This window comes from Orycteropus afer, unplaced genomic scaffold (assembly GCF_000298275.1).
Source record: "Orycteropus afer afer isolate SDZICR_OR568_19922 unplaced genomic scaffold, OryAfe1.0 scaffold00063, whole genome shotgun sequence".
Lineage (NCBI taxonomy): Eukaryota > Metazoa > Chordata > Mammalia > Tubulidentata > Orycteropodidae > Orycteropus > Orycteropus afer.
In genome coordinates this window covers 3,910,766-3,931,554 of record NW_006921650.1, presented here as the reverse complement: position 1 = coordinate 3,931,554, position 20,789 = coordinate 3,910,766, and the positions used below count along the sequence as shown (strand labels likewise).

Below are 20,789 nucleotides of genomic sequence, written 5' to 3'. Positions count from 1 at the left end.
AGACAAAGTATATGTGAACTGCTGTATGGAAAGTGAATTTGCTCTGTAAATCTTCACCCAAATCATAATTTAAAAAAAAAAAAAGTGAATGCAGGAACTATTGTGAGAGTTGCCAAAGTGCAAAGAGAGTTGAGTGTGTCTTAGATACGGTAGTGTTTTATTTTTAAGCACTCTGTGAGAGAGATGTTAATATTCAGTATTAATGGTGGATATAACAGTGCCTTAGACTTTTTTTTTTCCTTTATATTTCTCTTCTAGGATTTTCTCTGGCACCCAGAAGTTAATGGTTCTATGAAACAGTGTATCAAAGTGTGGACTGAGGTTTGTATTTGAAAATACATATAGGCTTTTCTGATTTGGAGCGATCACATTTTAAAAATCCTTGAGCACCAATTATTTTTTTCTCCTTACTCACCTGTCTCTTATACTTCATACCCACCTTCCTGATAGCAACTAAATTGTGCCAGACTGATTTTGTCACTTGAGAGGAGAAACTATTACTCCACTGTTTCTTTCCAACTCCCATCATTTTAATCCTAAAGCACATTATCCTTACACCAGACTTAAATTTTTTAATTACTGTTACATCATTGTTAATTGAAACCCAGCAGTTTTCATAGCACATGTACACATTCCTTTTCCTTCAAACATGTGCCCAGATACTTCAAGTAACATGGTCTTTTCTTTTTCTTGATAACCTATTGTCTTCCCTTTTATCATTACATTTGTGACCCAAAGACATACCTCATAATCTTTGACTCATAATGTTTGGAGATAAATTAGATTAAGGGGCAAACAAGCTGTTAACCTATAAAATCAAAGTTTCTCATAAGTTTGTTTTAGAAACTCCACAGTAGTCTCCATATAGCTCCTTGTCAGTCCTTTAATTAAGTCTGTATTCTTTGCCAGAGGTATTTGCACTTGGGATGGATAAAACAATACTCAATTTCATTAACCTTGTTTTGCTGAATTATTTTGGTGCGGTGATGTTTTTCTTTGCTTCTTTTTATATGCTAAATGGTACTGCATTTTTTTGTACTAAATGTACTGCAACTACATCATACATTAAATAGTTTTGTAGGATCCTGTGGGAACCTGGTCAACATTTCTAACACTGAGAAAATGCATATGTTTCTAAAAAACAAACATACAAACAACTTTTAGAATTCATCATTCTGGTAAATTGGAGTCTGCATATACACCCACTCCTCACTTGGTTAGGCATTGTGTGAAAATCAGTGTTATGTAAAAGTAGAGGCTAACCACATCACCTCACCCCCTCAACTAAACTGTGATCATCCCACAGGCCCCCTGCTGAGGTCCCTGCCACTGCCTCCTACCCCTACCCCACATCACCTCAGGAGAGCTTGGCACCCACTACTGCCCTGCAGGGGAAGGCCATCCAGTCTTCAGAGTCATGGTGGCCCAAAAACTGCTCCCTTCCCTATTCCCAAGGTCCTCTCCCTCTCCTGCCCTCACTATATTTCCAGGATGGGTGGCGGCCCTGGCTTATCCCTTCAGTGACACCAAAACATCCTTGGTGAGTTTCTTGGGAGCAGTCCATAGGTGGGAGGGCCTGGGTGCTACAGGGGGAGGGCTTCTGCAGGGGGAGGGCTGCTTCATGGTGGGTCCCCCCGCCAGCCCATTGTCCAAGTATCCCTGGTTCTCACTAGCTGGTCCTGTCCTCTATCTGCCCCCATGATCCCATGAGAAGTGACAATCCAGAGCCGCCTCTGAGGCCTTGAACTGCACCTGACCCTATCCTGGGGCAGGTAGCCAGGCCAACCCCCACTTGTGTCTGCTCAGGAGGGGGCATCAGGGACACAAGGGTCTGTACCCATGCTAGGCAGCTGACATGGGGCCTTGCGGACCCTAGATACCCAAGTGCCCTGCTTGAGGGCTCCTTCTGACCGTAGCCTAACCCAGTTGCCCTTCAGGGCTTAGAGCTGGAGCCAGACTCCAAAGTCCCTCTTCCTTCTCAGTCTCCAAGGATGGCCCACCTTCAGGACACTGGATGCTGCTGCCCAAGCCTCAGCCCTCTGTGGGCACCCAGGACCCACCGGGTAGCATCTCATCCCCGCCCGTCTCACTACAGCCCACCCTCTGCTCCACCTGGCACCACAACCACTTGGGGAGACCACACCCCCTCCTTCATCCCAGGCAGTGAAGTACTGTGCAGTAGTAACTTCCTTTCTGTGTGCATATGGGATCTGCCAGTCAGGGACCTCAATGTTCCTTGCTGCCAGATGGACATCATTAATGTGCAGAATAGTCAGATAGTAGATTTTTTACTGTTGTCATGAATGCAAAATGTTGGATAACAAGATAATTGATAAGTGGGAGGTAAGTATATCAGGTTTTGTTTTTATTGATGTTTTAAAATATCCAGAACTGTAATGTTGTTGGTATATTTAAAGTAGTTTAAACATATGCTTCATATATGTGCTGAAGTTGAAAGTGTATCCATCGAAGTAGTAGAAATTCACTGTTAAGCATAAATACATTATAATATATAAGTCCTACAAGACCACAGAAAACTTTAAAGCTATTTACTAACATAGAGGTACAGTGCATATCCAAAATTTAAGTTTTTGTAATTTGCTAAAACTTGTTTTGGGAGTAGTAAAACTCCTTGTGATTGTTAGGAAAAAGGGAAATTTCAGCTTACTGAAGTAGATAACCATGTAATTACCTAAGATTAATTACTTGATTGTATTCATTCAAAAAATATTTACTTATTTATTAATTACTTCTAGTGTAAGGTTCTGGGTCTTCAGAATACATAGAGTCACATTTTTATTGCAATGTACTGTATTCTAGCTTTGTGCTCAGTATTAGAAATGTGGCTAGGAATTTATTATAGTCTTAAAAAAAAACCAAGCTTGCTGCCATCGGTCCATTCCAACCCATAGTGACCCCGTTAGGGTTTCCGAGGTGGTAAATCTTTACAGAAGTAGATTGTCCAGTCTTCCTTCCACGGGGTGGCCAGTGGGTTTGAACCACCAACCTTCTGCTCAGCAGTCAAATGCCTTAGCTATTGAGAACTTTGCAGCCTAAATCTAGTAAATATCAACTAACTGATGAATGATGATATGCTAACAGAGTTGAGCAAAATGCGCTGTAAAAGGACTGTGTATAGAGGGTCATTTAATAGCACTTGGGGATGGTGAGAGTATAGATGATGGTCTTAAGAATGCTTTGTAAGCATCCATCTAAAATGGTATATGTAAATATTAAATGGTATAATATATTAAGTACTTTTAAAAGTGTCTGGCACATTTAAGATTAAAGGCACCATTACTGCATTGACCTTCTGTATATGTTTGTGAGATCAATTTGATACTGTATTTAAAATCCAGTATTGTCATTCTTTTCCCACAAAGCAGTACTATTGTTAATATTGTTTATTAAATTTCCACAGTTTTCTATTTTATTCTATTTCATTCCTTATTATCCTCCCTTCAGGCACTGTAGTTGCTTCATGTTGCTTTGCTTACTGAAGGATGCTGGCAACCTAGGTTTTTGATGTATTCAGTTTTCAAATTATGTTCTCAGATCATTAAATGTGGCACTGCAAAAAAAAAAAAAAAAAGCTTTGTAAAGAAGATAGCATTTCCAGAAGAACTACAGGATAGAAAAAATATACTTCCTTATTAGAACAATCCTAAGATGGGCATAAAGGCAAAGTTGAATTTAGAGGACTCTTAAGTAGATTGTTATTCAGTATCTATTTATAAATCACCTGCCATATTCCAGGGCCTAGGCTGGGCACTGCATGTATACTAGTTAATATGACAGTCCTCCCCTCAGAAAGCTTCTTTGTGGCAGATATAGGTAATTAAGCAAGCTGTGTGACATGTTAAAATAGAGGAAGTGCAGGATACAAGGTGTTTACAAAGGATGTTGTTAGATGCTGTTGAGTTAGCTCCAGTGCAAGCAACCCTGTGTACAACAGAACAAAACACTGCCTGGTCCTGTGCCAGTCTCAGTCCTTGCCATACCTGAGCCCATCACTGCAGCCACTGTGCCAGTCCATCTTGTTGAGGAACTTCCACTGTTTCGTTGACCCTCCTCTTTACCAAGCATGATATCCTTCTCCAGGGAATGGTGCCTTCTGACAACAGGACCAAAGTAGGTCAGACAAAGTCTGGCCATTCTTACTTCCAAGAAGCATTCTGGCTGCACTTCTTCCAGGACAAATTTGTTAGTTCTTCTGGCAGTCCATGATACCTTCAGTATTTTTTGGCAACACCACAACTCAAAAGCATCAACTTCTTCGGTCTTCCTTATTCATTGTCCAACTTTCACATGCATATGAAGTGATTAAAAATACCATGGCTTGGGTTAGGTAGCTCTGGTGGCATAGTGTCTAAGGCATTTGACTACTAACCAGAAGGCTGACGGTTCAAACCCACCAGGCACTCCTAGGAAGGAAGATGGGGCAATCTACTTCCATAGCGATCCTGCCTTAGAAACCCAAGGAGGGGTTGGTATGAGTTGAATCAACTTGACAGCAGTGGGTTTGTTTTTTTTCACTTTGGGTTAAGTGCACCATAGTCTTCAAAGAGACATCATTGCTCTTCAGCACTTGAAAAAGATTTGCCAAGTGTAATACATCATCTGATTTCTTGATTGTTGCTTCCATTGATGTTGATTGTGGAACCAAGTAATATGAAATCTTTGACAACTTCAATCTTTTCTCCATTTATCATGATACTGCTTATTGGTGCAGTCATGAGAACTTTCGTTTTCTTTATATTGGCATGTAAGCTATGCTGTAGACTGTAGTCTTTAATCTTCATCAGTAAGGGCTTCAAGTCATCTTCACTTTCAGCAAGCAAGATTGTGTCAACTGTATATCGCATGTTGTTAGTGAGTCTTCCTCCAATCCTGATGCCACATTCTTCATATAATCCACCTTCTCAGATCATTTGCTTAGCATACAGATTGAATATGTATGGTGAAAGGATACAATCCTGATGCATTCCTTTCTTGATTTTAAACTGCAGTTTCCCCTTGTTCTGTTCAAATGACAGCCTCCTGGTCTATGCACAGTTCCTTGTGAGCACAATTAAGTGTTCTGGAATTCCCGTTTTTCTCAGTGTTATCCATAATTTGTTATGAGCTGTACAGTCAAAGGCTTTTGCATAGTCAGTAAAACACAAGTAAACATCTTTCTGGTACTCTTTGCTTTCCAAGTAAACATCTTTGTGGTATTCTTTGCTTTCAGCCAAGATCCATCTGACGTTAGTAATGATATCCCTCGTTCCACTCCTGTTCTGAATGTAGCTTGCATTTCTGGAAGTTCTCTGTCAATATACTGCTGCAACAGTTTTTGAATTATCTTCAGCAGGATTTTACTTGCGTATGATATTGTTCGATAATTTCCACATTCTGTGGGATCACCTTTCTTTGGAATGGGGACAAATAAGGATCCTTTCCAGTCAGTTGGCCAGGTAGTTGTCTTTCAGATTTCTTGGCATAGACAAGTGAGTGGCTCCAGCGGGGCATCCATTTGTTGAAATATCCCAGTAGGCATTCTAGTCAATTCCTGAAGTCATGTTTTTCACCAATTCCTTCAATGCAGCTTTGACTTCTTCCTTCAATATCATTGGTTCTTGATCATATGCCACTTCATGAAGTGGATAAATATCGACCAGTTCTTTTTGGTACAGTGACTCTGTGTATTCCTTCCATCTTTTTTGATGTTTCCTGCATCATTCAGTATTTTGCCCATAGAATCTTTCGAGGGTTGAATTTTTTCTTCAGTTCTTTCAACTTGAGAAGGGCTGAGCTTGTTCTTCCCTTTTGATTTTCCAACTCCAGGTCTTTGCATATTTTATTATAATAGACTACTTTGTCTTCTTGAGCTTTTCTTTGAAATCTTCTGTTCAGCTCTTTTATCTTGTGATTTCTTCCATTTGCTTTAGCCATTCTCCATTCGAGAGCAAGTTTCAGAATCTCTTCTGACATCCATTTTGTTTTTTTCTTCCTTTTCTGTCTTTTTAATGACCTTTTGCTATCTTCATGGATGATGTTCTTGATGTCATCCCTCAAGTCCTCTGGTTTTCAATTGTTGGTGTTCAGTGCATTAAATCTGCTCTTCAGATGGTCTCTAAATTCAGGAGGGATATAATCAAGGTCATAGTTTGGCTCTTGTGGACTTCTTCCAGTTGTCTTCAGCTTCAACTTGAACTTGCATATGAGCAGTTGATGGTCTGTTCCACAATCAGGTCCTGTCCTTGTTTTGGCTGATGATTGAGCTTCTCATCGCCTCTAGCCACAGATGTAGTCACCTTGATTCTTGTGTACTCCATCTGGTGAAGTCCACTTGTAAAGCTGCTGTTTATGTTGTTGAAAAAAGATATTTGCAATGACTAAGTCGTTAGTCTTGCAAAATTCTGTTATGCGATCTCCAGCATCATTTCTGTCACCAAAGCCATATTTTCGAAATACTAGTGATTCTTCTTTGTTTCCAACTTTTGCATTCCAATCGCCAGTAATAAGCAATACATCTTGATTTCATGTTTCATCATTTTCAGACTGCAGAAGTTGATAAAAATCTTCAGTTTCCTTGACTTGGCTTTAGTGGTTGGTGCATAAATTTGAATAATAGTAGTAGTAACTGGTCTTCCTTGTAGGCATATGGATATTATTCTATTACTGACGTTATTGTACTTCAGGATAGATCTTGAAACTTTCTTTGTGATGATGAATGCCACACCATTCCTTTAAGTTTGTCATTTTCCTGGATAGTAGGTCATACGGTTGTCTGATTAAAAATGGCCAAAACCAGCCCATTTCACCTCACTAATGCCTGGGATATCAATCTTTATGCATTCCATTTCATTTTTGACAACTTCCAATTTCCTAGAGTCATGCTTTATACATCCATGTTCCAATCATTAATGGAGGATATTTGCAGCTGTTTCTTCCCATTTTGAGTTGTGACCTATCAGCTGGTGGAGGTCCTGAAAGCTTTACTCCCTTCACATCATTAGGGTTGGGTCTATTCTGAGGAGCAGCTCTGGTGGTGTAGTGCCTGAGACATTTGACTGCTAACCAGAAGGCAGGTGGTTCAAACCCACCAACGACTCCTCAGAAGGAAGGTTGGGCAATCTACTTCCGTAGTGATACTGCCTCGGAAACCCAAGGAGGGGTCGCTGTGATTCGGATCTGACTTGATAGCAGTGAGTTTGGATTTAGGTTCTACTCTGAGGAGGCAGCTCTACCTCAGTTGTGTTTTGAGTATCTTCCTCAGGTTCATCTTCCCACACTATATATGACAATGTTTCAGGGTATTCAGAAAGTTTTCCAGTACTATATCAGACAGTGCTTCACTGCTATTCGTAAGGTTTTCCCTGGCCAATTCTTTGAGAAGTGGATGGCCTCCTCTTCTTCCAGGTCTGCCTTAGTCTGGAAGCTCTGCTGAAGCCTGTGCACCATGGGTGACCCTGCTGGTATTTGAAATACCGGTGGCATAGACTCCAGCCTTACAGCAACACGCAAACCACCGCAGTATGACAAACTGAAGATGAGTGGTTGTTACAAAGGATGGGCACTAAATATATTTGACATTTTTGAAAGCTGCTTTTCAGATAACTTGATCTAGCATAGTGCCTAAGGCATTTCACTGCTAACCAGAAGCCTGGCGGTTCAAACCCACCAGCCACTTCTTGGAAGGAAGGTTGGGCAATCTACTTCTGTAGTGATACTGCCTCGAAAATCCAAGGAGGGGTCGCTATGAGTCTAATACAACTCAGTGGCAGTGGATTTGATCTCAAAGGTGAAAGCCTGGAGTTGGTCCATTCAACATTGGCATGTGCAAAGATGCTAAAAATAGAGTATAGCTTATTCAGGAAATCACTAGCAGCTTTAATGTGTCTGGAGTTAGAATACAAAATGCTTCTTTGTATTTGCTTTTGGTTGTACTTTTCATGTACTTTATTTTGAAGGAAGTTGGTAAGAAAGGAAGTAAACAGATACTAGATTGTGAGTGATATTTGAAGCTATTATTAGGAAGTTGGATTTATTTTATGTTTACCTTTTTTTTTTTTTTAATTACTTCTAAATACTTCAGGGTGAATTTCCTGAAAATGAGGATATTGGGTTGAATTTATTTTGAGTGTAGTGGAGAACCATAGAAGGTTTTAAACGGAGAAAGATGAGATATAGTGATGGTAGGCCGTTAGACTAAATTGTGAAGAAACAGACTATTTAGGTGTCGTCCTGTAGGTGAGCAGAAGTCATTAAAGAAGTCTGAGCTACTTCAGTAGATTATGGGAGTCTTGGCATGGATTGGGTAATTTTGAAGTCTTTTGAATAGAAGAGATTGAAGAGGCACAGAATTAGAGTTTAAACAGAAGAGTTCATGGGGAATGGAACAATCAAAAAGATTCTGAGAAGGGGCAGTAAAAGGGGTATGAGCAAAGCATGAGAGGAAAGATTGTAATATCACACACAGGAGAAGGAAGAATTTTAAAAGGTGGATAGTTAGTAACATCATTTTAGGAACTAGGTAAGGTAAAACGAAGTTACAGGATCTGGCAATCCAGTTTTAGTGGAACGGTGGAGGCCAAATTAAAAAACATGATAAATTGAGGCATCAGTTAGAATGAGAAGGGTCCAACTCATAGCAACCTCCTTTGGATTTCCAAGGTGGTAAAACTTCACGGAAGTAGATTGCCCAGTCTTCCTTCTGCAGAGTAGCTGTTTAGGCACTACACCACCAGAGCTCCTTAATTTAAGAGAAAATATTTAGTAAATTACTAAGGAGGAGTCAGATCCGACTCATAATGACCCCCTCCTTGGGTTTCCAAGGCAATATAGCTAGGGAAGTAGATTGCCCAATGTTCCTTCTGAGGAGTGGCTGGTGGGTTTGAACCTCCAGCCTTCTGGTTAGCAGTCAAGTGCCTTATGCACTACGCCACCAGAGCGCCTATATAATTGGTAGTATCATTAATAATACAGTTTGTATTTGGGTATTGATGTCTACTTTTTTCCTCCTCACATTGTGGTCTATAATAACTACCAGTTCATTTGGTTAAATACGTGTTGGATTTAATAATCACAAAAGATTTTAAATTTCTTTAAGGCACTGACCTTGTGTTAAATTTAACATTTACACTGTGTACCTTGTAGGCATCCATGAATACTTTTTAATTGGCTGACATAATATGCCAGAGCTTTCTGCTAAGTATTTCGCTTAGAGTTCAGACTATTATTAGGTCATAGTGGATTTCAGGTTTTGTTTGGTTAGTTTTTGTTTTCACTTTTTTTTTTTTTTTAATCGTGATTTGGGTGGAAGTTTACAGAGCAAATTCACTTTCCATACAGCAGTTCACATATACTTTGTCTCATGAGTTTGACTGCAATTCACCACAATGCAACAGCTTCCCTCCCACATCCTCCCCATATACCTCTTCCCTGTGTCCTTCTTTCCATGCACTCCTGCCCTCTGAGCTGTCTCCTTGTGCATACACAGCCCTTCTATTCTTCCATGATTGTTCTCTCCAAGGAGTGTTTCTACCTAGTGTAAATGTTCACCTCATGTGCCTGTCTCTTGTTTGGCTGGAAGCCACAAGAGTGGGTTTGATTCTAGACCTGAAGGGCAGCTAGGGGCCATTGTCTCAGTGGTTCTATCATACCAGCAAACCTAGTCCTTTTTTTTTCCGCAAATGATACAGAGTTTTTTTTCCCCACATTGTTCTCCTACTCTATCCAGGATCTCCTACTTAGATCCCCCTCTGAGTGGTTGACAGTGGTAGCTGAGCACCATCTAGTTCTGGTCTCATAGTCATATAGGTTGTCTTTACTTTTAAGAGCAACAAAGAATTATCGATACAAGCTATGACAAATTAAGAGGAATTGCATCTCTCCTTCCCGTGGTTTTTGTGGTTTTTTTTTTTAAATATGCAGCAGTAATATCTCTTCAAAGACACTCCTCATGCCATCTTTTATAACCATGTAAGGTTTTAGGCACTGGACAGACACCTATCTTGTTATAACAAGACTCAAGAAAAACTCTAGAAAATGAAATCACATTTACAAGGAAAAAGAATTTAAGTTTTAATGAAAAAATAAATAATTTTACTTGAATTTATTCCCTTAACTGGATACTACATTATTATAGAGGGTTTTTTTTGTTGTTGTTTTTTCCTATAGGACTCTGTTGCAAAGCCCCATGTAATTGTAGCAGGAGCTGCCACAGTAAGTTACTAGCTATATTCTTTATATAATGATTTTTGTTTCATGTTAAGGATATACCATTGTTGTTGTTATTATGTGCCATGCAGTCGGACCCGACTCATAGCGACCCCTCCTTGGGTTTCCGAGGCAGTATCTCTACGGAAGTAAATTGCCCAACCTTCCTTCTGAGGAGTGGCTGGTGGGTTTGAACTGCCAGCCTTTTGGTTAGCAGTCAAGTGCGTTAGGCACTATGTGAGCTCTCAAGGATATACTAATAAATAGTATTTACTATGCTTAAATGGGAGCTCTGGTAGCGTAGTGGCTAAGGCACTTGACCGCTAACCAGAAGGCTGGCAGTTCAAACCCACCAGCTACTCCTCGGAAGGAAGGTTGGGCAATCCTACTTCCGTAGTGATACTGCCTCGGAAACCCAGGGAGGGCTCGCTATGAGTCAGGGCTGACTCGATGGCACATAACAACAACAACAACAACATGCTTGAACAGAATTCTTGATTGCACTTATGTTTTAAGTTCTGTTATAATTAATTGGCTGGTGAATATTAATAAAAAGATGAATGAATTGTAGAAATAATGGTGTTAAATATTAGTATTATTTCATCTCTAAAATTGTATTTTTCTTGAATGTTGTACATTTAAAAATGTAATTTTATAGCATCTTTCTGCCATCATATATTTCATGAAAATCATTTGACCACCTTTAACCAAATTTTGTTTTAATATCGAATAAAAATTGCAACTATAAAATAATTTTGTTACTGTAGGTAGATTATATCCTTTAATTTGTCTGTGAAAAATGCTGAATTAATTCTTAATATTTACTTATTCTTAGTGGTCCATCAAGATTCACAATGGTAGCAGTGAAGCACTTTCCCAATACAAAATGAACATTACTTCCATAGCCCCACTTCTGGAAAAATTGGCAAAAACTAGTGATGTTTATTGGGTCTTACAAGGTAAGAAATAAATAAATATATATATATATATATATATATATATTTTTTTTTCCTTGTATATATTTTATGGCATTGGTTTTTATAATCTCCTATTTTAAGAAGCGAAATTACTGCTTTGTGAGAATAAATTTTGAAACAAGATTTGCAAGAGTAGAATGAAATTGAGTTACTTGCTTTTTATGTGTCTAGGGGAGAGATAGACTGATAAATATAATAAGTAAAAAATACATAAATAAAAAGTATCCTCCAAGGAGCCTTAGCAGGCCAAAGGACTACAGAATATATCAAATCATCTTAAAGGTAGATGAGAGATTTACCTCTAATTTTTTTATTTCTTACAAATTCTGTATTTTGTGATTGAGAAACAAATGTATAGAAAAAATTATTAATAACCCTCAGAATATTAGAATCATTAGAAGTAAATATACTTTGGAATTGACAAAGTATATGTAAATTAGCACCATCTAGTTTATACTTGGATCAATAAGCAACATGATAAATGGAGTAAAGAGTGAAGTTACCAAAGATTGCATTTTACTTGGATCTGCAATAAACACCCATGGAAGCAATAGTGAAGAGATCAGACATCATAATGCACTGGGCAAATGTGCCACAAAAGACGTCTTTAAAGTGGTGAGAAGCAAAGTTGTCACTTTGAAGACTAAAGTGTACCTAACGCAAGCCATGGTATTTTCAGTCACCTCATATGCATTTGAAAGCTGGACAGTGAATAAGGAAGACTGAAGAAGAGTTGATGCCTTTGAATTGTGGTATTGGCAAAGAATGTTGAAAACACCATAGACTGCCAGAAGAACGAACAAATCTATCCTGGAGGAAGTGCAGTCAGGTCCTCCTTGGAAGCGAGAATGGCCAGACTTCATCTTACCTACTTTTGTCATATTGTCAGAAGGGACCATTCCTTGGAGAAGGATATCATGCTTGGTAAAATAGACGGTCAGGGAAAAAGGGGAAGACCCTCAACAAAATGGATTGACACAGTGGCTGTAACAATGGGGTCCAATATAGCAAAGATTGTGAGAATGGTGCAGGACTGGACAGTGTTTTGTTCTGTTGTACATGGGGTTGCTTATGAGTCAGAATTGACTTAATGGCCTCTAACAACAACAATTTATACTTGGTAATGAAATTCTTTAAGAGGATGTAGGCATTAGGTCAGCTCATTTCAAGACTTTATTGAATGCCCATTTAATGCCAATATGAAATGCCTGGAGTGTTTTAGCTACTCAAGTAGTTTGTAAGAGACTCTTCTGATTATTTCTAAGTTGAATGTCAAGCTGAGAGAAGTAACAAGATATGGTGATAATCTGTTCCACAATTTCTATTTTATTTACCCTCATTGTTACTCTCTTTCTTAGTAATATAATTTTAAATAAATTTAAAATTTAAATATAGGTAGGTGGTAAGAGAATAGTCAGACCTTGATCCTCAATAATACCACTCTCTTATTGAATGATTAAAGTTTTATAGGATTATGCAAGAGGAAAAAAAAAAAAAGCGGTTGCTATTTTTATTCAGGTTGTCATCAGTTTTCATTTACTGTTACTCGGTATAACCCAGCATCCAAAAGTTTTACCCTTAAGACATGTTAGAACATAAAACTGGTTCTCCAAATCTGTATACATGAGAAGAGGAATAAAAGTTCTTTTAACGTATATGTTGTTTTAATTCAAGTTAATTGACTTAAAATTCATTGACTAAAAAATTGAATATAAGATTGGAAGTCTTAGATCAAGAAACCTAGATCATCTTTATGTAAAAATGAATTATTAGATACCTGGAACCATATGGACTTTAAAAACAAAATTTGAAATGAGGTTTAGTTAAACTTTCATGATCACAATTTCTACCAATAGAAATTTTTTAAATGTGCTATTAAAAAATATATTTCATGTGCAGATCCTGTTTATGAAGATCTATTAAGTGAAAACAGGAAAATGATCACTAATGAGAAGATAGATGCCTACAATGAAGCTGCAGTCAGTATTTTGAATAGTAGCACCAGAAATTCTAAATCAAATGTTAAGATGTTCAGTGTTTCCAAATTAATTGCTCAAGAAACCATCATGGAATCTTTGGATGGCTTACATCTTCCTGAGTCAAGCAGACAAACCGTAAGAATTCTTACATCTCTCAGTAGATAAAAAATATGATATCTAATTAGATGTAGTATAGTCACTATAACAATGTTGTGAGTAATTTTTATTTTATTGCAGTTTTAATTCTAGTTATTTTATCTGAAGGTAGATCTAGAAATAATTTTGCTTTCCATCACCTAGGTGAATATGTAAGAAATGAGAGATTTAGTATACTCTTAAGAAAAAGAAAGAAGTTATGAGAGGGAGGAAATGAAACTTTGTGAGTCGCTTTTTTGTGTGTGTGTGGTGAAAATATACAAAGCATTTCTACACATATACGTCAGTGACATTGGTTACATACTTCACATTGTGTCACTTCTCATTATCTTTACCCATATTGTTTCAACACCCTTAACTTAGACTCTTTGCCCCTAAAAGTTCTCATCTTTGCTTTTACTATTGTCAGTTTGATCTCATATAGGTAATTCTTTAAAAGAGCACAGTGCCCGAGGAGAATACCCTTAATACTCTTAAATAATAGAGCTAAACTATTACTTAGTTGGAAGATGACTCTATGGGATAATTTTCAGTTCAAAGTTTAAAGATTATTTCTGGGCAGTAGATTTGGGGGTTCCTCTAATTTCAGTGGATCCAATGAGTGTGGTTTCCATAATAATTTGAAGTTCTATTCAGTAATTTTCCTTATTTGACATGATCCAACTATTGGGTCCTTGATTAAAACATTCAATAATGGTTGCCAGGCGCCATCCACGTCTTCTAGTGTTGGGGCAAAGAGGGTAGTAGTAGTTCATGATGGCAGTTAGGCTTGCAATCCATTTCCTTCTGCATTCATGGATCTCTTTCTTCCTTGGCTGCTGCAGGCTAATAGAAGCCAATTGTATATCTTGGGTGGTCTCTCGCATAAATCTCTCCTGACATGTGTATTAAGTTTATAAGTCCTCAACACACTAATGTTTGAAAACCACTGCTTTATGTTATATATAAAATAAGGCTTAAGTGAAGAGCACATTTTAAAAAATATATAGAATGATTTTTATTATTATCTTATACATCTTGTACCCTAAACATTGTTTAAGGTACATGGTAGATACTCAGCTTATCCAAGTTGATTGACCAAAAGTGACTTAGGTTAAATATAAAAGAGAACTGCATAATTACACATTTTCACCACCATTAAAACATACTAACGTTATTGTTATTTTGTAAAGCAGTGGGCACATTTTGAGAATACCATATATCCTTTGGGTATTATATGAAAAGCAAGAGTTTAGTTACTTTTTTGCTGAAAAACATGTAAATTGCATATACACACAGTTCTAGATACTGATTAAGGGGCTTTGTGAACCTAGTTTAGAAGTAGGTTAAGAATTTTGATTGGAACCTGTAGATTACTACCTGCAGGAATGCTAGGCACAAAAATTCCTGAAGTCTCAGGGCTTAAAGGTGAGATTGTCTAAAGATTTGAGTACTTTGAAAGCATAGGCTTAATAACATCATGTAGAGTCCCACAGATGCCTAAACCACAAAATTTTTATGAAACTAGAGTTTGACTGAACTTTGAACTAGAGAGAATCTTGACAGTTAGTTTACATAGAAGATTTTTATTATAATCAAACCATGTTGATGATTCACCATTTTAATTCACATTTGAAATCTTAAAACAATAGAATCCTAAATGATTTATAAGGTATAACAAAATGAAAGGTATGCAGCAAATACTGCTAGCTGGGACTCCCCCCCTCCAGTGGCAGTGTGTCTACATTCTTGTTTCACATCCAAAGACTGAGATTCTGTCTTAAATATCTTGGTATCTTTTGTTGGGAAAGTCTGCTCATTTAACTTCTTTGATCCTTGACATATGGCAGTATTTTTTAAACTGAAGGTCATAACCTATTAGCCATGAAATCAGTTTTTTTTTTGTTTTTTTTTTTAAAGGAGTACATCAGAAAAATGTATTAAAAATAGTAAAGATGGTTATTGTTTCCTATATGTGTGTTCTGGGTCTCACTGTAAAGTGAATTTCTTATTTGTAGGTCATAGTCAAAAAAGTATGAAAAACCCTGCACTACGTAGTAGAGGTTGAAAGAATAATATTACTTGCATGAGTGTTTGGAAAATGGTAGCAAAAAGTAAAAAAGCATTCTGGTTTCAGTTGTTGAAAATGTGGCAGTATTCACAGGAGAAAATCTAATGTGAAATACATTACTGACAAGATAATAACGGAATAACTTGATTTGTTCACAGAGTGCTATGATTCTTATGAACGTGTACTGCAATAAGATTTTGAAGCCTGTAGATGGTTCCTGTTGTCAACCTCGGCCTCCTCTTACCCTCATACAGAAACTAGCTGCTTGCTTTTTCACCTCATCTATTATTGGATATTTAATTTTTTATATAATTCATCGTAATATTCATCGGAAGAATAAGCCAAGTACTGATTTGGAAAGTGGAGAAGAAAAGAAAAATATTATCAATATCTCTGTGTCTCCATTAGAAATACTTTTACAGTCTTTCTGCAAACTTGGCCTGATTATGGCTTATTTCTATATGTGTGACCGTGCAAATCTATTTATGAAGGAAAACAAATTTTATACACATTCATCTTTCTTTATTCCAATTATCTACATTTTGGTTTTGGGAGTGTTTTACAATGAAAATACTAAAGAGGTAATAATAATTTTCTTTTTTGTTTATGTTGCCTTTCTTATCTCATTATAAATTCTTTGCAAAAGAAGTAATATCATTTATCGTGCCAGAAAATACAAAGGCTTCTATACTTCACTTAGTGGTACTTTAGGAACAGTTTGGAAGAAGTTCAGAAAGTCACATGAAGATTGTTAAAAAGTTGGAAAATATGATTTGTGAAAAAGATGTCATGATTTAGTGTTATTTTTACCTTCTTGAGGATAGAGGAAGTGGAGGTGCTCCTGATTTTATAATGTTCATATTAGTAATGAGATACTATTATCTTTTATAAGTTAAAAATATAATTACATTAGCAAATGCCTATATTTACAAACATATGTTCATATGTATTACAGATAGACAGACACACACATACACAAATTAGAATTTATATAATGATGTGGCCATTACTCAAAATATTCTGTATTTCCTATTTTAGAATTGCTGTCATTGCTTACAATATTTATGTAATTTCCTTAAAAGCCATGATTTGAATTAATGAATTCTGTTGTGTTAAATAACTCTCATATGAGGGTGATGAACCAATTCTTCATCTCCAGTGGGAATAAACTAGGAAAAATAAAGTACAGCAATAATAAGCCAACTAGGAAAAATAAAGATATTTTTCCAACTACAAAGTTTAGGGGACCTGTAAGATCCTTTCTGAGATTGTAATATTTTATTACAAAAAATTATAAAAAATCATTTTTAGATTTATAATTACTCATATCTGTCTTAATTTTAATGTAATCTTGATGTATAATCATAAACCCACAAAACAGATTCACTGCTATTGAGTCAATTCCAACTCAAAGTGACTTTATAGGGGAGAGTAGAACTGTCCCGTAAGGTTTCCAAGACTTTAACTCTTCAGGGAAGCAAACAGCCTCATCTTTCTCCTGCAGAGTAGCTGGTTGGTTTGAACCACCAACTTTTTGATTAGTAGCCAAAAGCTTCCACCAGCACTCCTAAAGTCATAAAGATCAACTTAAATATTCCACATTTCTTCTTCATATTTATATCATATTTAAGAGTTTTAACAAGTCTTTTGTTAAGAAACAAAAGGGTAATTTTTAGCTTTTTTTGTCTTCTTGGTATTTTTGACAGAAACATTAACTTTATATCACGTAAGAAAAATTTTAACATGTAAATTTTACATTTATATAAATTTTACTATAAGTTTCAATAGCATACATTTTAATACATACTTTCTAGATAATTACATCATGATGAATTCTTAAAACAGAATTTGATTATTTTATACAGACCAAAGTGTTAAATAGAGAACAAACAGATGAATGGAAAGGCTGGATGCAACTTGTGATTTTGATTTATCATATCTCTGGAGCAAGTACAGTAAGTATTTTGAATTTTAAGCTCAGAAAGTATAGGAAATAATGGGCTTTGTATTCCCCATCATTTAGAGATCCTTCGTACTTCTTCCCTAACCTTTCTCCCTTCCCATTCTTTTCCTACAACCTGACTTTTTGAGAATGTAGATTTTTAAAACAAAATTTAAAAAAATGAAAAATAAGGTAAGAGAACCCAATAATCGATTTATACTTACTGGGCCATAATTTTAACCCTTTCATTGAATTTTTGGGTTAATACTACATGTTTTCAATAGTGGAAGGCATACTGAAATCATGGGAAAAAATATTTTGAGGTAATAAAGATTTTGATAAAACTATATGGGACACATATATCCCAAATAGACTCTGGAGTTAGAATTGATGGGGTGAGGCCTGTTTCTTCTGATTCATGCAGTTATACAGGTCACTGCCAGGTGGTAGCATTTACTACAACTAGAATAGCAACTTCCCAAGAAATCTGGCAGGCTAAAAATGTTGATGAGCAATATAAGTCCCAAGGATCACGAAAGAGTTCATGTAGTCTAAAGAGCTGGTAATCTAAGGGTATTACATCATGTTATCTAATTGAACAACTAATTTAAAATTATCAAGAAGCTTTATAGATGACAATTGCAAAGATTTAGAATAGGCAGTTTACCAGTCTAAAAGAAAACAATCAATCAGAAGAGATCAAATTAGATTATTCTATTGGATTATTTTACCCTTTCCTACATTTTAAGAAGTTTGACCAGCTATTTTTATACTTTTTTCCCCACATTATTTTTACCATTTTGAAGTATAGAAAATTTATCAATCTTTTTCCTGTGATGTTCAAATAAAGAATATGACCCTCAGACACAGATGGACACCAGTGTAGACATGTAGAGTGTGTCTTCTTAAGTGTCACCCTATCCATGCCAGGGAGATCTCTTCCTGTTCATCTCCTCATGCCTGCTGTACCTGGGCAAACATAATTTTTTCCTTCTCCCTTGGTATCATAAACAACTTAGGGTTCTAATGGTCTGTGCTCACCTTGGATATGGCAGGGATAGAAAAAGAAATACTCATTCTGAGTTACACATTCCTGCTACATTACAGTTGAAGTAATGCTTCTGAGCTCTGGTAACTACTTTTAACCCAAACTTTTATAATTGAGACACAAACTAACTTCTATAAAATATGCTTAAAAAGTTTGAAAAGCACTCATAATTTGGGGACCATTGAATTGCTTTTTATTACTTTATTTGCTTATATAAAGCATATGCGTATGAACAGTATTTGAATCAATGATAAATTGAGATAATAGGATGAATATTGCCCAGAAAGGAAGTATTTTCAAATTTCTGTAGCAGCAACTTAGAAGATAAATATTATTTTCAAAATTTGTTGGTGATTTTATGAATGGCTTGAAGGACAAGAAGGCAGGGTAATGAAGTACAGTTTTTACTGACAGTGTATGGCTATGATATGTGTATTTGTGGCAACACAAATACACATATCCGGTGACCCTGTAGTTGAGGGAAACTAGTAAGTACGAGTAGTTACAAAAGAGCGGACACAGGACAAGAGACACAGAGCAATGAGAGAGGGACATAGGAGAACATGTATAAGCTCAGCTCAGCATTTGTAAGATAAACCCAGAAAATTCTCTAAGAAGTAGAGATGAATACTGAATTCTAGAAATATCTCTGACACATGAATAAAAACTTAGTTTTTTTGGGAAAAAAGTTTCAGTTTTAAGAAAATGTCACTTAGAGACATAATTAATTGCTGACACATTAAATGATGATGCCACTGTTAAAAAAAAAAAAAAGAAAGTAAGACGTGTTAATGGCAGATTAAGTTCCTCAATTCAGTGATTCCAGGAAGGATTTAGACAATAAAAGAATGAAAGGAATTTGGCATTCTATTTTAATCATTTGCCAAATTAGAATTCTGATACTTCTTAGAATGTATCCCAATACTTCCTAAATTACAATTAAAAAAAAAAAAAAAATCTGTTTTAGAAGCACATATCTTCCATTAACAGATCACTTGTTATTATAAAGTAACATATCCTAGTTCTTTTTTATAGGATTTTTGTGGTTAAAATTAACTGTATTTCCATTGGCAGAGCGTTATTAGCATGAGTTTTAACATTTTGGAACTTGAGCATTTGATTCTTGAGTATTTGAGGTTTGACCCTCATTAAAAACTCTATTTAACTGCCACGATTATTTTGCTGACCTCATTTTAATGTAAGGAGCCCTGGTCTTGCAGTGGTTAAAGTGCTTTGCTGCTGACTGAAAGGTTGGCATTTTGCCCCCACCAGCTGTTCCACGGGAGAAAAGACATGGTGAACTGGTCCCTTGAAGATTGCTGTCTAATGGATTTGATTCATAATGACCTTATAGGACAGAGTAGAACTGCCCGTGGGGTTTCCAAGGTTGTAATCATTATGGAAGCAGACTGCCACATCTTTGCTGGTAGTTTGGAACCACTGACCTTTCATTTAGCAGCAAGCTTGCTTAACCACTGCACCAAAAGCGCTCCTTCCTGTAAAGAAACCCTATGGGGAGTTCTACCCTGTCCTGTAGGGTTGTTTGTTCAAATCAGCTCCATGGCACACAAAAACAATCTGACTGCTTTTTATTTTGAGTAAAATATATCTGGTAGCATAGTGTCTAAGGCACTTGACTGCTAACCAGAAGGCTGGCGGTTCAAACCCACCAGACACTCCTCAGAAGGAAGGTTGGACAATCTACTTCCATAGTGATACTGCCTCAGAAACCCAAGGAAGGGTTGCTATGAGTCAGGTCCGACTAGATGGCACATAACAACAACAAAAACAACATATCAAACTTTAGTTGTGCCATATTTTTATACTAAAATAGAAAGAAACTGTCAGAAATTCCAGGGGATTATTAAAATAATCCAGATGGTCTAACAGATTTAATTTGTTAGTATAAATATTCTTTTTACAACATAATTTATATGAATTATTAATAAAACACTGTGAATTGAACATTGAGAGGGCAGTAAGTTAGCTGTACAGTAGATGATGATTTTGTGCTCCATTATGAGTTTCTCTTTTTTTTTTTTTTTTTTTGAGAGTTCACAAATAATTTTCATGAAGGGACCTGAATAAAATAACTTGAAGGAAAATTTGTGGGACTTGAGAAAGAATAGAACTAGAACTCAGTCTAACAAATTTGATAAAATTGGATTTTCAAATACTATTTTTAATATTAAAATGTTGCTGTAGGTAATACTTGAATCATTGAAAAAACCAGTTTGCATTAAAGGAGACTAAAGAGCATGACAACTAAATGCAATATGTGATCCTTGATTGTTGTTTCTAGATCAAAAACAAAATTTTAAAAATTTATAAAGGTTATTACTGGGACAGTAAAGGAAATTTGAATATGGATTGCATACTAGATATTATTACATGCATATTAAATTTCTTGGGTATGATAATGGTAATGAGATCA

The 20,789-nt window shown here is 36.3% G+C and overlaps 1 protein-coding gene across 1 annotated transcript in view; it reads left to right on the top strand.

Moving 5' to 3' along the window:
* CASD1 (CAS1 domain containing 1) overlaps positions 1–20,789 on the top strand; it is a 72,583-nt gene that overhangs the window by 36,133 nt on the left and 15,661 nt on the right. The window contains exons 5-10 of the mRNA XM_007939803.2: positions 259–321; positions 10,165–10,209; positions 11,039–11,162; positions 13,080–13,294; positions 15,524–15,946; positions 17,231–17,320. Coding sequence (XP_007937994.1) covers positions 259–321; positions 10,165–10,209; positions 11,039–11,162; positions 13,080–13,294; positions 15,524–15,946; positions 17,231–17,320 — 960 coding nt within the window. The remainder of the gene's footprint in view (positions 1–258; positions 322–10,164; positions 10,210–11,038; positions 11,163–13,079; positions 13,295–15,523; positions 15,947–17,230; positions 17,321–20,789) is intronic.